The following is an 18,695-nucleotide window of genomic DNA, read 5'->3' as shown; positions in this document are numbered from 1 at the left end:
TTTATTGAGAATTGTCTGCAAGTCAGCAATTCTCAATAATTCATTCAGGCTAAAAATTTCACAGGAACAACCCATTTTTCTTAAGTAGTAATATCGTTCATTGGGCCCAATTAAATCTATTTCCTTATTTAAGAAATCAATTTCAAGTTAAATAGCTGTCCTGATTAGAATAACAATGAAAAGTACCCAATTAAGCAATGCACCATAGATTTAAAAAAACGCAAAATTAATAATTAATTATTTTTTCAGCTATTTGATCTTTTTTTTTAAGTATATTTCAAATGCTATTTCGACAATTATTTTTATATCACAATTTTGGACACTCCATGCTTATGATTTTGTTTCTCGGAATTTAATAGAAATTATCGCTGCATAGACAATATTTCTGCTATTTTTGAATAATAATACTCATATTTTAATCATCTACTTTAAAAATATACAAGATATTATCCCGATTATAAGAATCCCTTAATGGTAAAAATTTCGTATCAATTTTATCAAATCTCCTAAAGAAAAAATCTGGATACTTAAAAATAATCTAATTAATTCTGAATTGCATCTTTTCAAGGAATTCTGGCCTTACATCTCCCTCTTCTAGCTTTATACTCTTTTTACTATGTTTATAAATCTTTCTGAAAAGTCAATATTATCAAACACCCTAGAAATAAATTTTTCTTTATAACTTTATTTAGTTTTCAAACTTCAAGATCTTCTTTGAGAATTGTGTTCTTTTCAATTTCGATTTGAAGCTTATTAATATCCTCATCATTACTAAACTCAATTGAAATGGTTTCTTGATTAAAATTTTTATTCTCATCTTGAATTTGGCTGACACGATCGCATCATGCTACATTTCCTTTCTTGCATAATTTTGCCGTTATTTTTTTTCTTAGAACAAAGCAAAGCATATCTGCTCTCCCCACTTCGTTTATTCTTAAATTCCCATATTCTTGATTTTGTCATTTCGGCACAGTTGGAGTACAAATAGCTTGCTGCTTTTCACATTTCCAACGTTAATATAATCAATTTAATTTTAGCTTGAAACTGAATAGTCGTGATGGCCTCAGATATCATAATCGAATATCATTTTTAACAGTTTTTCATCATTTCAGGTATCCTAATCTTTAGCTCACCAAACATTTCCGCATCCGTGTGTCATTTAATCTTTTTTAAAGATTTGATCATAAGACCTATTTAAGTAATCAGATTTTCAGTCCCATTTCCTTTCTATGAGTTAACGTTTTTTAATCATAAATAGAACGTACTTACATTGATTAAATCTTAAGAGGCCAAACAATGTTAAAGATTATAGAACAGCTTTTAATTCTCATTAGAAAAAAAAATCCTAATCAAGGCGGCGATTAAGAACGATTCAACGATTAAGAAAAAATGATACATCATTGTTTAATATGCATACGTTTAATAATTCAACAGGTATTTGTATCCTAAGCGCAACGATATTCATTCACAATTACTCTGGAAACTCATCGTCACGTAATTCGTCCATAATCACTAGGTATTGTAAATAAAGGCTTTTTAATTTAGTATTTAATTTTTATTAATAAAAATTTTAATTATTCAATTAGAAATGATTAAAAATTAATAAAAAATAGTGTAATCGTGGCTATTCACCTTTCCTTTCTTAACAGTCAAAAAAATTATAAATGTAAAACTTTAAAAAAAATGTGGTAAGTAAAAATAAATAAATCACATATTTTTAGTTTCAACGATTCATCAAGCTTAATTATTAAGTTCTTTTCAAGTGAGGCATTTTATGAGATATTTCTTAGATGCAATCTAGTAAATGCATTTATTCTATTTCTTAACTTCAAAGGGAAATCAACTATTTTATTTAAATTGAAACAATTCTTAAAATTTTTGTAGTAGTTGTAAATTTATTAAACACTGCACTTACTGCACTAGTGTATTACACATAATGATAGAATGTTCAAGAAAGATTAATGCTAATTTGCATGTGACAGAATTTTGATTCTCAAAAGAAAAGTGCATAAATGAACGAAAGTATCAGCATTTAATTTTCAGTTAAATAAAAGATTTATACAATATCAGCTAAAGAAGATAAAAAAGAACATTCATACCTATAAAAAATAGTAAGTTATTAAACAGTTCCTTATTAATCTTAAAAATGGTTATTAGGATTTAAAGATGTTTAATTAATATTCACAATTAAAATGAAGCTATGATATTAAATTGCGAAATAAATGCCAATGTTTAAATAGACGTGTAATTAAGTGTACCATGATTTGTTGTAAATCATAGTGCCTTATTTATTACTTAGGAATTATTTGATTTTTTTTTTAATATTCTGTTGTATTCTTATGTTAAAATATAGATAAAAAAGACAAATTTAAAAAGGTTCCATCAAAATTAATTTATTAATTAACAGTGTATATCATTTTAAATCTTCAATAATTAGAAATGGGGACCATTTCCGTGTTACACTTTTCATTTGCCCAAAAAAATAAAGCAACTGAAAAAGATTTTTTTCCCCTGAATTCTGGTAATTTTTTTTAACATTTTTATTTAGCATTGGTAGTTTCTTGTTTACAAAGGTAAACTTTGGTAATTGATATTTTTTATTTAGCTTTAATTTGTAAATTTTGTAGTTTTGTATGCTCTCGATTGCAGTTCAGGATTATATAATGAATTGGATGAAATTAAATATCATATACAGACTGTAGCAGAAAGTGGAAATGAATTAAAAAAAGAATGAATGAAATGTTCTCTTAAAGTAAAGATATGGCACATAATTCATGGATAAAGATCTGAATCCTTAGAGGTAGACAGGGAAGCATAGAACTGATTAACAAAAAAATCATACAAATTTAAATATATTTCGATTCCGATGGATATTTCAATTTATTTATTGCTTTTTTTCATACGCCAATAAAAATATGACTTTACTTTTTGACCATAACTTCTAAATTAGCAAATTAAATTCAGCTTAGAGTATGCGTATTTAATGATAGATTTTTTTTTCTTTGTTCCATTATGTAAAACAATTTGTTTATTGAATTAAACACATAAATAATAATGTAAATGTGTAATAAAGAAAAATAATTATAATAGTGGAAAGTAGTTGTAGTAACTTAAGTAAAAATTAGAAAGAAAAAGAATTTTTAAAAAATGAAAGGAAAAAGCTTTCTCCGAAAAATTGTGTTTCATTTTCTTAAATGAACCAACAATAATTTGCAATCACATGAGTGGTAAGCCTTCGTGTTTATCCTCTGTTATTTTTTGCAATATGGTAAAATCTCTTAGGAAAAAAACAGCCTTATTTTTAGCCCATAACAATGTCCAATTACAAGTTTTTTTACGAATTTTTCCCAGACATTTTGGAGAATTATTCTGAAGATCTTTCACAATGCTGTTTCATTATTTGTAGCTTTATATATGTTATTTATATGCAGTGTATTTATTTGAAATGTACTTTATTTATATGCAGTGTAACCAAGATGATTCTATTTTCAATTATAAGTTAGCAAATAACATTTCTTTTTTCAAAAATCATGCTTTTTCTGGCAGGTCAATCATTTTTTAATGGAATTTTTTGATTCTGTTATCCTATAAACCCAAGAAAAAAGAATATTTTTTACAGCTTTGCTGATCCAATGGATATTTTACTATTTTTAACCCTAGACAAATTGCTCATTTATTCTTCGCGAAATCCATTTCATTACTGATCTACCTTTGTGAAGAAATACAAATATCCGTCCTTTCTTCCATGTGACTCTTATGTCCCAAGGAATAACTTACTCTTTAAACTTTTAATTATATTTAATCTCAGATACTCCTTGATGTGAAAAACTGTTTACTTGTTTGAAATCACCATGACAGTTTCATCTTGTATATGCTCTTCCATCACTGGATCATTTGTTCGAATTTCACACAGTGCGTTTTCGGGCTTCTTTGTAATTATTGGCGTGGTTTTGGTGCAACAAAGGCAAAACTTTTCCTGTCGGTGAATTTTACTAGTTTACCAGAATTTCTTATATAAATCTTTCTGTGTCTGTACCTAAAATTTTGTTTCATTTGATGATTTGGATTCATAGCTATTGCTGCTTTCAAACAAAAAAAAATGATAATATCGCCTCCTAGTATATTTCAAACTATATATACCATGTAATTTCTATTTATAAAGTCTTATATCATCCACTCAATTAGACCAAATAAGTCAAATTTGTTTATCGATTTTTTAAAAGAAAAAGCCGTATAAAAGGATGGAAAGCAATCATGAAATATAAAAACAATATAAGTGGAAACAAAAAAATAGCACTAAAAGCAAGATTATAATTTTAAAAAAACGAAGAAGTACTACCAAGATAAAAGAAATTAGTTAAAAAATTTTATATTTCTGGATCTATAGTCAATTTATTACAGATGAAGAGAAATTAAAATTGCAGTCTGGTTCTTGACAAATTATTTTTGATGGCTGCTTTTCAACACTTTTTTTAAGTTAGAAGAAGTTAGTTTAAGTTTTAAATTACCAGGAGACTCTTAGTGGATTTTTTTGTTGCACAGTGCCTTGCATCAACTTTTGTTTCTATATGTTCCATGCCCCATGAATTCGGTGGTAGATGCGAAAAGTGTAAGAACGAATCCTAATCTCTTCTTTACTCTATGCGACAGATTTCGTTGCTACTCCTAATATGTTTTATATTTCCTGTTTATTTTCATTTTAGAGTTTGCGTTGTATCTTATTCTAGCTTAGAATATGGCAATCCAGTTTACTGATTCAGTATAATACATTGTGTTTGCTTTAAGGAAAGAACTTTTGCGTTACTTTATTTCATTTATTTGATGTATCGAACTATTGATCAATTTCAGTCTGCTTCATCTGTAAATATTCTGTCATCATTATGTAAATTGTCTCATGCAACTCTCTGTCTTATGTTGTACAAAAATAAACTGATTCCAAAACGAAAGTACATTTCCGAGTTAAAACAACAAGAAACTCTGAATATAGTTCCATATGTGCTACTGCGGTTTCTCTGTAATTAAACATTTCTTGCTACATACCTATTTAAAGAGACTATCTTCTGATTTTAAATTTCAAATATGGGAAAAGAAAGAATTTATTTTCGTAATGGTTTTTTTTAGCTAATTGGCCTTCTTATTCCTATATACCAAAGAAAACTTTCAAATATTTCAAGATAACATTTTTTAAACTTTTTTGTGGCCCTTCCTCTCTGTTGTGTGGGTAGTAAATTTTGATGCACCCCATATCACACGGGTTCTATTATACTGCATGTTCGGGAATGATTTGGGCATGTATGCTTGTATGAAATTGCTTTATAAATGGCAACTTAAATATTAAGTCAATAATGAATTGATTTGTAACTGTTAGAACTGATAGAATTAATACGTTTGCATTAATTCTATTAGATTTTGTGTTCTAATTAATTCTATTAGATTGCGTTCAATTAAATTTCAGTGTTTAACTTCTAATTGTAAACCAAGTAATTCTGGCTAGTAAAAGGGCTTAAGTTTTGAAAAAAATCTGGAAATGATTCGGAATGTAGCTATATTTTCGGTATTTTTGAATTTGAAATTTAAGAATCTGAAGATAATAATGATTCCATGCAGCAAATTACGTCAAATCTGCTGATGTGACTCTTCCCGTTTTCTATTCAAATGATTGCGTTTCAAACGAGTTCAAGCGTTTTGCAATATTACTGACATTTTGTAAATGATAAAATAATCATAAAGTATACTAAGCACAATAATTGATATGTTGAAAAATCGGGTAATATTGCATGTTGAAGAAGATTGAAAAGCAGAAAAGAATGGTAATCTCTATCTAGATCTGAAAAGCATTTGTTCCTAGCATTTAATTTTGTATTTTATTACTAAAAACTTGAAGAAAGCATGTATTGGATTAAGAAAATGTGTCATATAATAGTTATATTTAAATTATTAGCTTATTAATTATTGTAATTTTTAGAAAAAAAAGCTACAGCAGATATTATTCAAAACTAATTTGTGCATAATTAAAACAATGTGTGCATAATTAATGTTTAAAAATCGGTAATCATAAATTGAAAAATTTATAAATATTAAAAAAAAAACTGTAAAAAAATCTGACATTTTTTTAAAAAGTTCATTTTCTCAGATTTCTATGATTATTAAGGGTTTGGAAAGCTAAATGAATTAAAGTTGTCGGAAGTCTTGGTGTAATGTAATATTTGGAATAGCTTTCAGACCAAATAAGGGGTAAGCCGAATTTTTGATTAAGTGTTGTAGTACACAGAATGTTTTTTTCATTCTTCATTTAAATTGTTTGGCTTGATAAAACATAATGCACAGCACAGATCTGATGAAATAAACTTTTATCATTGTACAACATTCCAACTATATGAACATAGAATTTGTTCGCAAGTTCTATAGTATTTACAAAACTGCTTTCTAGAAATTTGAGGAAGTGATAAAAAGACTTGATTTCTGAAACGATATATGCTTCGTATAATGTTATTAATATAATTGAATTGTTATGCTTTTTTTAAACATGTATTCCACTAAGTTTGTGCTGCAATTTTTATTTAGTGTATTTTAGTTTTTATTTTGAGCCTTTCACTTTCTCATATACTTTTTAACTCACTGATAAAGAAATCTCTATAGAAACCCCAGTTTATCTTTTTGAATACATCTAAATTTAATTTTTTCTCAATGCCTGGCTTACTCTTAAATTCTGTAACAAAATTTATGACATTTTATATAGTCTCAACATAGTGATATTTTAATGTCCTTTACCTGTTGACAGATTTTTATACAGCGTTTAATACAAAATACTATTGTAGCAGTTGCATTACTCTTATCTTCTCTTTTGGACACTAGATGGCGATACCTGATTAGGCCATCCCATATGTCATCCCATAGTGCATTGCGATTGTAATGAGAACGAGATGTGACGCTGAACTGTGAAGCCGCGTGCGTGAATGTCTTGTCTTTGTGTTTGTGCTTGTTTAGTGTGTGAATGTGATTATTAAAAAAAAATGTTCCTAAAAACATTCGTCCTGTTGCTTCCTGTATGGATCATAATAATCTACAGACCACCACACTATTTAATAATGCTAACTATTTATTACTATCAATACACAGAATCATTTCATGCCTCCCACTTAAAAATAGTGAGCTACGTATGTGCATGTATTTCTCCGGAAAGTTTCAAGTAATACACAAAATATTTAGTTGTCAGGAATTCTAATTTCCGTTAAATCATGCCCTTATACTGGCATTGTATGGATTTTTAAGTATAGCACTCTTGCTCAAGTACCTGCCGTTCTGATCATCCGGCAAAAGTTCGACCCATATCGGCCTAGTGATTAGGCCTTCTAATCCATCAAATATATGTCGGGCAAGCGGGCATGGTGCTTGTTGGTGCAATCTGAAATCATCGGTTAACGGATCTTTCATTGGAAAGTTATAGAATTTGAGAAGTGTTGCTACGAGCTCAAGTGTTATCTTCTTCATCTGACCTACGTTTAAAATTTCGAGATCCTTCCCAAAGTATCCTTAGTTTCATTTTGAAATCGGATGCCAGTATAATTGAACTGAATTAAATAAAAAAATTACAAAATTACAAATTTAAAAATGCCCTCAATTATCTTCAAAATGGGACTATAGTTTAGAAAATCAACAAAAAAAAGTTGTAAACATCTTACTAATAATTTTTGCCGAAACTTATTCCTATCATTTGCCCACATTTACTCATATCAACAGTAATTGATAAACATTTTTATTCTTTTAGAATAATCACACAAGTTACCAACCAGCTTAATAATAATTATTTTGCAATGTTAATATTCACTAATTTCTTGCAGTTTAGCTAAAACTTTGATTCATCAGATTAACATTACTGTGCAACATACGCAGCGTATTATAAGTCAGCAAAAGAAAAGAGAAAGGTAAGAAACGTATAAATATTTCCTGTTATTTTTTCATCATGATTAGCATTCGGTTTTTGTCAACTTAATAAATTCTTATAATATTCACTAAAAATAAAGTCTGATAACACGGAATTCTAAATCAGGAAATAACTAGATATTTCAGTTAACCACTTTATTGAAACAACATTAATAATAAAAGAATATAGAAACTTTCTAATACCGCAGAGATCGAAGAAAAATGACTCCGGAATTAGCATCCGTACATCTTGTTTACTCGTTCAATGTCAGCCCAGGTCATGCTGTTTTTATCGAAAGGATCGTACAACCTCTGTCCATTTTTGGCCTCCATGGTCCAGTATCCATTGTGAGAGAAAGCGGTGTTTCCGTAGATCATGATGGAGTTGTAGTCAAAAGTATTGTATAAGATGTTTTGGTTGGGTGATAACTTGGCGAAGTTGGACTCCATTCCTGAAAAGATATCACAAAATTTATTTTATTTCTTTTTGCCAACTTATATTTGCCAAATTTTTATTTTCCCAATAAAAAAATTGATTAATTTCCGAAACTCGAAATATTTCTGGAACAAAATACAGTTTTTACATAATTATTGATTGAAATTATTGAAGCAATTATTATTTCAGTTATATATTACGATAAAATAACAATGCATTTCAAAAATAAACAAGAAGGAAAATTTATGAAAAGAGTTTAAAATATCATATTCAGAAAACTTTACTTCGTTCTATTCACTTTTTAGTCGCTTGTGAAAAAAGCATTTATTTGTCTTCTTAAAATTTTATTTTTAATAGTAGAACTTTTTTATGAGTTGAAAACTAACTGAATTAGCTTATAGGACATTGATTTTGTTAGCATTAAAAGTCACTAAACGTCACTTTGCATCCTATCTGACATTTAATGTACTTTGTTTTTTTTTAATACATTGAAAAGCCATAGTTATTCCTATTTTGTTTGTGTGTGATTTGTATTTTTGTCTATTGTTATTCATATATTGTTTGCTATTCCTATTCAATCCTCTGGCCACGTAATTCTTTAAAATCACTATTTAGATGCGATGTTTCCAAGTACAAATATTTTGTAAAGAAAGTGAACTGATATTGTTATACGATAGTAATATATATATATATATATATAGTATAATTTATAACATACATACTATATGTTATACGATAATAATAATAATATAATATACGCTTTATTATATAATAAATATAATATAATAAAGCGTAATCGTAAAAATAAACACTCTTAACTGCTAAAAACGAGGGATATAGCAGAAAATGGACTGATTGCCAACCCTCTGAACTCGCGGGATACACAACTGGAGAGTTAAGGACATGCAAAAGTTTCCTCTAAATTAAAGTATCAAGCTTCACAACTATCTTGTGAGGCAAATGTAAAAAAAAAAAAAATGGCAAATGGAATAATATTATTTTATTCTATTCTATTCTTAAAACGGTCGTGTCACAAAAAAACGCTTTTATTAGTATCTAATAATTAATTTTATGTAATATTTAAAATAATACAGCAACTCTTGTTATTTATGTATTAATTAAAAAATATTAATTTATATAAGATCACTGACACACAGAAATGCCGAATTATTTTATTTTATTATAATATAATGCCTAAAGATATGCACTTTTCAGCAAAAGTACTCGTTGAACATAGTCCTACTGGGAGGCTGAGAAGCTTCCGGTATGATGGTTAGTTGTCGTCACTCTGGTGGGTTCAGTAAAAAATGGGGGTTGGCTACCTCCCATCGATGAAGGGACTTACTTCGGTCGTAGTAATTAATCAGTTCGTAATACTCGTTGAATATCACTATTATTATGTGAGTATGTATTGATCTCTGTTCAGTAATAGACAAATGTAATAAACGACCAACACACGTTGAATATCAACTGTCATACATATCATCTTGCAAGAGACTGTGAAATGCGTCGAGCATTACTAGTGTCAAGTGAGTAGGTGTTGGTTTCCGCTCTCGTGGCAAACGAAAATTGTGAGTGGCATTCGCATGTTAAATATCATATCTTATATAATCTTATAAAATGGCTGTGACGTCTCTTTCTTTTTCTTCCAATAGAAATGCTAAAAATACCAAATTCAATGAGTTACAAACAATGTCTATCAAGCCTGAGTACAAATATCTCCTACTGAATTTGAATAATTTTAAATTGAAAATATGAATATATTCTAAATTAAAATAAACACAAAAACTATAATCCACGTACCTCGAACTACATTGTCGAGATAAATATGGAGGTAATCGTCTCTGTCTGATCTGTTCTGCTCATGGTAGAATCCAATGGCGTGACCAAGTTCGTGAATCGTTGTTCCCACGTACAGACATCCGTTGCCCAAAGACAGAGGTTGCTGGCCACCAGTCTTACCGACGTGTGAGTAGCAACTAGAAAATGGATGAAAATAACATGTTTTATTGATAGAATTTTTAGCGGTATGTGATGCGCTATGATAGAACCTGGGACCTTATAGTTCACAGTCCAGTAACTAAACCAGGATACAAAAGCGTACGCTCATATAGCGTAGTTGTTATCTGGCTTATATGCCATTCACCACTGTACTCTCCCTTCAGTGAGTCGGAGATGAGACGAACGAACGATATGGCTGTTGAGTGGTGATGTATTTAGTTATTAGCTGTTGTTTAAATGGGCCTGTACATACTTGAGTAGCGAGTGTGTGGGGGGAGTGGTTGCCGACGCTGCTGCGTCAAGTGAGTGTGACGACTCTTCGGTTGCTGCGTCAAGTGAGTCTGACGACTTTGGTTGCGGGTAGATGGCGCCACTACGAATGTACGCCATGTACGAAGGTTCAGCGTCCGAGGTCACCAATTTAGCGAATTTGAATGAGCGAGGATAGAACCTGGGACCTTATAGTTCACAGTCCAGTAACTAAACCAGGATACCAAAGCGTACGCTCATGTAGCGTAGTTGTTAACTGGCTTATATGCTATTCACCACAAATTTTAATGTTTAGAACCATAATAAATTTTGATTTTTATTGATTTTATCCTTAAAACTAACATATTTATGATGTTATTATCATAAATATCAGTGTGTTAATTCCTTGACGTATAAACGAATGCAAATTTTGTATTTATCACTAATTACTCATCTGTGTACGCTCTGTTTATAATCTGCATATTTTTTTGGTTCTTCTGTTTTATTTTATGTAAGGGAAACTATAGAAGCTTGACAATAATTAATTGTATTAACATTTAAATTATATATTATAGGGATAAACATTAATTAATTGTATTAACATTTAAAACAATAGTTAATTTCTTATTGCTATTTTTTTTCTTATCTTTTGCTCAAATAGCTTATTGGAAAGTATTTCTCTTCAAAAGAAAAAATTGGTAATGCTGTGTGAGGGAATGTATTTGGGAGGATTCCGTAACAAATTTCATTCTTTGTCTTTCTCTGAATTTTGACTTTGCTCTTTAAAACATGGAAAGTTAAGATAATCTGGTGTTTTCAACATATTTCAAGCATTATTTTGATATGCATTTTGAGTTGTGTTCTCAATTCAAATTCGAAGGAATTCTTATTTGTTTCAACTATTTAGATTTAGTTGGACGGCGCATAAGGGTAACGCGTCTTCCCCGTGATTTGGGCGTCCTGGGTTCGAGTCCCGGTTTGAGTATGGTTGTTGTTCTATCTGTGATAGGTGTGAGAGTGCCCTCCTGTAAAAAGGGGTTATGCAAGGGAAGGAGTGATGCGTGAGTAGTAAAGGCGTTCTCTACCCTAGTTGGCGCTTCTAAAAAAAAACAAGCGACGCCCCCCCCCACCGGCTTAAAATCGCTGCCTTCGTAACAGGGGGCTTGTCAATGGCAAGTGCCATAAGAAACAACAGTAGCAGTTTTATTTACTCAGCCTTTATTATTTGTTGCTTTGGACTAAACCCGTAATTTTTTCTTAACAAAAAAGAACAATATCCTTAGCAAATGTTCTAAAATAGTTATTTAAGTTTAGAATGTTCGTTATATAATATTAAAATTTTTCTAAAAGCATCCTAAATCTTTTTTCTGTAATAAATTGCTGTTTTTATTTGAAAATTGTTGCCTCTGATGGCCCTATTAGTCGCTTATTTTTCTTGTTAAAATTTAAAGGTCAAGGAGCCAAAATATTTCATTTGATGTTGAGCTTGTCTGAAAATAAATGCATGGAAAGCAAATTCACAGAAATACTATTTCTACTTTCCCTTGTCCTGTGAAAACGTAATCCATCTTATTGAACCTTGGAACAAAATGGATAAAATGGCTTGAAATTTAGGTGCGTTTTTAAATGCTTACTTTTACATTTATTTCGGTGATATTATTATTTATATCTTAGAAATACTTTTTAAATTTTTTTTAAAGAATAAGAACATCCTTAGTGTAGGTACTAAAAGGATTTCCTGGGCTCAGTATATTCACTATAATAAACATACTTTAAGATCATTGAAAGAGAAACTCCTTAATAACATTGTGTGAAACGTAAAGATTTTTCTGGTTCAAAATTGTGATATTTATTTAACTTCTCATTATTTGTGTAGAAAAAAATGTCTGAGAATATCAGGAGTCTGCTTTATTTATGATTTTGACTAAAGTTTTGGGAGACGTGTGGCTTCATATGATGTTGCGGATATTTGAAAATTGTAAAAAGGCAATGAACAGATATTTAATCAACAACAAAAATATACAAAATTTTGCAGAAAGTTATTTCTACCTACCCTTGTCCTGCGAAAATGTAAACGTAATCTCGCTCATTGGTCCTTGGAACGAAACGGACACAAGTATACTGATGGTAATTCTGGAAGGCAGCGTTAAACATATTGCCGTAGCCCTCTGTTTGAAAAGAAACATTCATGTATATGATGAGTAAAACGTACACAAAAGAGGAATATTAAAACTGCTGGATAATTAATATTAAAGAAAATACTTTCAGAAAAATTAAAGTAATATTGGCTCTGTATTTATAACATGCCAATTCTGCAAATTCTGTCTTACTTTATATTAAATATTTTTTAGCAGACATCCTTTATGTACAAACTTGCTGATTTATCAGATATAATTTACTGAGCAGTTATGCAGTTTTTTGGACGCTGTTATTGGAATACTGAAGGGAAACATTTCTTTTTTATCAACTTTTCTGTATCGCTACTGAGCCACTCAAAACACAGAGTTGTTACCTCATGAAAACAAAAGTGAGAAATGTTAAAATATGCTAAGCTTCAGAACTATTGTTAGTAAAAGCATTATGTTTTGCTAAGTTTTAGGAGAGATTTATATTTGATATATAAAACATCCACTTATTTATAAAGGAAGTCAGTCGATTAGTATTTTGAAACTAAACGTATGAAAAGCACATTTCTTTGTCCGTGATTTTAGAAATTGTAGCATCAAAAAATATGTTAAGAAGACAAAAAAAAAATACTAATTAGCATAAGATACCTTTATTTTTAGTGTTCAGCATTACTCTCGATTAATGGAAAATGCAGATTCGAGATCTTATTTGAAATTCGCATTTCACAGATCTTTCCATATTGGCTAAGTGCGCTAACAATGATAATGTATTATAAGAAGTCTTGCAATAATGGTAGAAAATATCTGTTTGTGTTATTCCCATAGGAAAAGTTATATTGGGTCCATTTTGTATTTGAAATTTACTCCTTCTGTCTACAGCTTATGGTGTCAGAATTTCGGAAAATATAAACTTACATTTAAAGCGTTCTATTCTGAGTATCAATATTCACAAGTAATTTTTGTATAAAATAGAAGGCGTTCAGAAATTTTGCAGTTGAAATTTTAGCTTTTTTTTGTATCGTTTTCAAGCTAGAAACGTAACTCAGTTAATTGTTGATACTTGAAGCTGAAATCGATCTCACCATGTAGCGAGCGCATGGTAATTTTACTCTATATATATTTCATGTGTGTGGCAATAATTGTCGTCGTTCCCAAATTAATGTAGGATAGGAGCACCTGTATGATCTATGTTGCTATTCTATGATATAATACGACGGACAGTAATTTGCAATTATCTAATTGCTTAACTCGGTATATTTGACGTATTTCAAGTGATCATGTTTTCGTAACATTTTTTATTAATTCAGAAAAATACTTACGGAGAGACTGATCTATGACGTAGGGAACTTTTGCGTATGGCCATCTGTAGTAATTTCCGGGAATTACGTTTCTTTCAGCATCCTAAAATTTTCAAATGGTAATTTATCATTATTTGATTAATTTAGAAAGTATTATTATATATTTTCCTTTGAATAGCATGTTTGGGGATAAATCCAATCCTGCAAAATCTGCGAAAATTTTTACATAGTGTTTCGATTTGTGGGCTGTTTTACCCGATTAATCTATCATTTTATTTAAATACAACACTTTGCGATTTGTAGCAATGGAGCCACTTAATTCGGCGAAATAAATTTATAAATACAATTTTATATTTGAATATTTCAGAAAAAATATCTTGTATTAGACTTTTTACTTTACTGCTTCTTACTAATATTAAAGACTAATTGTCGAGGAATGAATGACAATAAACATTTCAATGAGCAACGTGTTCTAGGGTGTGTCAAAAATTCATATTTTTAGGCTTTATTTGTAACTTCTTAACATAAATAATTTCGGCTTACTTTATTATTTTTTATTTCCCGATCTATTTCTATTTTTTTTTTTTCATTATTTTTCCGAAGAATAGAACAATCCTATAAAAAATTCTATATATTTAAATTTATATATTTAAATGAATAGATTTATAGATTATAAATATATATCTATAATCTATAAATCTATATTATTTTTAATTATCCTTTTGCAGCGAAGCTTACAGAAAAATACTCATAAAAACACATTTATTACTGAAACCCATGACGACATTAATGATAGAATCTTGACAAAATGTGATTTATTGAATTTAGTTTTCACGTAATGATGTGGCTATATATATCCCGAATGCTAGAATACTACAAACTTTTTTTTTTACAGTTGTAGCATGTAGTCCTTTAAATTGCTCTTAATTGACTTTGCATGTTTGTTACTATAAGAACATTTATCACAAATTTATAAAAAATTTCCTTAAAATATCCTAAATATATTCTTTCAGAGATATAGTGTATAATAACATTTTAAATCATTTACTAACATTTTAATTAATATTAAATTTTAATACTTTTTTAATTTATTGTCTTTTTGTGAATTAATGTTGTGTGTGATTATTTCCCACTTAGAATTTCCATATAAGTGTTCGAAAATGTATAAATACTTACAAATGGTCCGTCGATACCAGCCATATCTCCATCGTATAAGTCAGGATTCTGCAAAGCTAACCTCTTGATCTCTGTAAAATAAATGATGGATACAAATAAAATACATCATTCTAATTATTCTAAGGAATAAACATCGCATAACTGTAAAAAAAAATCAATATATTTTTAAAGAGCAACGTAATATTTAAAAATATTTCCTCTCCTTCGTTGATTTACAGTAATTATTAACAGCAAAAGAATTCAGAATGAAAAGAAAGATGTATAAAAGATTAAAAGAACTTTAGAGGAATTTTTTACTTTACTCATTTACTTTACTTTAATCATTACAGTTACAATGTAAATGTACAGAATTCTTATAATGCAAAGTTTATAAATTAATTTTATTTTAACTTTATATTCCACTTAGCATCATCTTGTTTTTTACAATTTTATTTGACATGAATAAATTTTAGAATAGAATAGAACTTTTCTAAATTGCAAATCGTATTTTTAGACCGAAGTTCAGTGATTCATCCAGAGTTTAAGAGCAAAAATGGTTTAAAAGCATTCCTCTGGATTTGGCAGATTTCTTTAAATGTTTGGCAAATAACTATCTAAACCCCTTAATTGCCAAATTGGGAAAAGTTGTAGCATAAATATTTTTGGCTGTGCATTATAATTAAGTAACATGCTTATAATTTATTTTTGCATTTTAAATTATTAATTAATTTATAGAAACTGATGTTAAGTAATGACTTCAATTACTTAATATACCTGTGTTAGTAAGGCGTGTTTTCAATACCCATGTAAGTATTTGGATCAGCAGATCTTGCATAAAAACTATTGAAAATATTCTGCTTCTGAGCAATTATGCCAAATAATATTTCACATTGGATATTTGCCAAATTTATTATTAATTAAGTCTTCTAATTTTTAGAAATCCCCTGCTAAATTTTGTGGATTGGAAATGACAGAGAGAGTGAATTAAATTTCAACGAGAGTTATTATATAAGCTTAGGTTTTTCAATTAATCGCATTATTAAAGATTGCTTACTTCATGTCTGAAAAATTCTTTTTATATAAATGTAAGCAGTATAATATAAAATAAAAAAAATTTTCAGGGGAAATTTTATCATGGCATAAAAAAATGAAAAAAATCTCTTCTAATCAAAAATGTTGGGATCAAAATAAATATCGTGTGCTTTAAGTAAATTGAAAGATGCTATAAGTATATAAAAAATGATTAAATTGCTGTCATATTTACTATTTATTTAAACATTTTATAATGAATATATAGTATTTTTTTTAGAGCGAGCGTGATCATAGCGGTCTTTTCTTTAAGTGTCGACTCTATTGGTTGAGAACCCAAGTTCGAAATGCGATTTTGCTGTGAGTGGGTCTAGTGCGCACTGAATCCATTGGTGTAATGTGACTCTCCCCCTGTGTGGTGCGGAACACTGGTAAGGGAATCCACTGTTCTCCAATAGAAAGAACTCTTATTAACTTTATTAATATCCAATTTAATGTATTCTTTTGTTTACAAATCGTTTCCTCGTTAAAAAAATGTCTATGTTCTAAGAAGATTTGAGAATTATATTTGGAACTCTTAGTAAAACTGAAAGATATTTTTAAAGAAATTTTTTTAGGTAGGTTAGGTTATAAATTTTCTGTCTACTTCATATGAATCAATAATTTATATGAATATGCACCATTTTGTTTTCTTTCTAATATGCGAAGTGTTGTGTTGGAAATAATGCAAATAATAATTTTAAATGAATCCATGGTAATGAAACGATAAATGTTTATTTAAAATCACATAAAAAAAAACTTTCACCGGTTTATTTTAGCTTCATTATTCGTTAATTCTAAATTGCATATTAAATGCCAAAAACATTGGATAGAATTTTTAATTCTTTGAAATTTTAAACTAGGTTCTTAAAATGATAAATCGAAATTCATTGTTTTGTAGATTTTTGTAAACTATTTTAATTATTTTGAAAGGAGTTGTCACACTTTAATAAAGAAAAAAAGTGTTAGCAAAATTAAAACAAATGGCCAATAGTTTTAAGCAACAGAAGTACATGATCTATTGGACTTACCGTATTCTGCATCGAAAGGTAATGTATTGTTTTTTCCGGGTCCTTCCCTAGGAATAACTGCAGCCCTTGCAACTACTGCAACCAAGCCCAGAACCAACAGAAACGATTTCATCTTGAATTTGTCTTTATCCTATCACTGCCAGCACTGCTGTTCCACCCTTTAAATACTATTCCATTCTGTCCGAACAATATTTCCCAAAAGAAAATTGACAGCTGTATCATTCATCCTGGTCAAAGATTATAGTTGTTTATATTGATAAACGGAATCAAAAGATTAAAAATGCAAATATAATTCCTTACTTTTTAGATTCGAGTGTTATTTTTTTCAGATCAGATCAGATTAAGAGAAATTAATCTTACTAAGAGTTTTAAAATGATAACTGAGTGTAATGTCGTATTTAGACTTAAGATATGTGACAACAAATTGTGACAGAAATCGACTTTTTAACGTAATCACCTACCTTAATGAGGTTTTACACTATTTGAAACATTGGATGCCTTCATAGGAGCCTGTCCTCACCCCCAAGAAAATGGGTCTCTAAGTTATATCTTGTGTACATTTTATGTAAATCCGATACTTACTGAGAATGAATAAAATGCTGAAATATTAGAAATATAAAAATTCATCTATTATTATTTGTTTCGTTTCTAAAGGATTGTGCACTAGAATTTTAAATAGTCTGTTAAAATCGATTTTAAAGCTTATTGATCATAAAATAATTATATTGCATACAAATTAACAAAGTCCAATCCTAAAATTTTCTCTCTTTTGAAATTTAGTCAATAATTACAAAGTTGACGATCAAAGGAAAGACGTGTTTGACTGACCTAGTGAAAGAGTGCTGAACTTAATCTTAGTACTTTTAAAAATGATTTTTTATACAATATTTAGTTTTAAATGCATGAAATTTGAATCTAATAAAGCTATATACTTAAGAGATTACTAAAATTCATGTAATTCTACAAACATGGAATATATAGTACATATGTTACCGCTAAAATGCGGAAATTTGTTAATCTTCAAATTAGCTAGGTAATATACACATTAACTAGAGGGATTCGTTAAAGTCCGAAAAATTATTTTATTTCTTAAATTACTTAGGTAATCTGCAAATTATCAAGACTTACCTGCACATTACCTACTAGACATTCGTCAATTTGCATATTGCCTACTAGGCACTCATTAAAGAGAAAATAAGATCTTTGCTGGAACAATAGCAACGTTTCTATACGCTGAAATTAAATGCTTACTTTTTGATATCTAAAGAATCAAGTTAATACAGTCAACATTTTAGTTGATAGAATCACACTATCAATCTTGTGCAAGTGATAACGGCTCAATGAGTTTTTCACAGCCTAGTACAACCAGCACATCATACTTTTGAACTACTAGATAATCTCGAGAAGC

At 29.1% G+C, this 18,695-nt stretch overlaps 1 protein-coding gene across 1 annotated transcript; it reads right to left on the bottom strand.

Moving 5' to 3' along the window:
* Positions 1-8,064: 8,064 nt before the first annotated feature.
* LOC129961776 (astacin-like metalloprotease toxin 5) lies at positions 8,065-17,444 on the bottom strand. The gene is made up of 6 exons (XM_056075340.1): positions 17,288-17,444; positions 15,210-15,280; positions 14,055-14,136; positions 12,663-12,777; positions 10,163-10,338; positions 8,065-8,375 (listed from the first exon to the last, which is right to left on the bottom strand). The coding sequence occupies exons 1-6, from the start codon at positions 17,397-17,399 to the stop codon at positions 8,158-8,160; spliced, it is 774 nt and encodes a 257-aa protein (XP_055931315.1). The 5' UTR covers positions 17,400-17,444; the 3' UTR covers positions 8,065-8,157.
* Positions 17,445-18,695: the final 1,251 nt, after the last annotated feature.

The sequence above is a fragment of the Argiope bruennichi genome, chromosome 2, assembly GCF_947563725.1.
Source record: "Argiope bruennichi chromosome 2, qqArgBrue1.1, whole genome shotgun sequence".
NCBI classification, from domain to species: Eukaryota; Metazoa; Arthropoda; class Arachnida; order Araneae; family Araneidae; genus Argiope; species Argiope bruennichi.
This window is presented reverse-complemented; position numbering and strand designations above follow the sequence as displayed.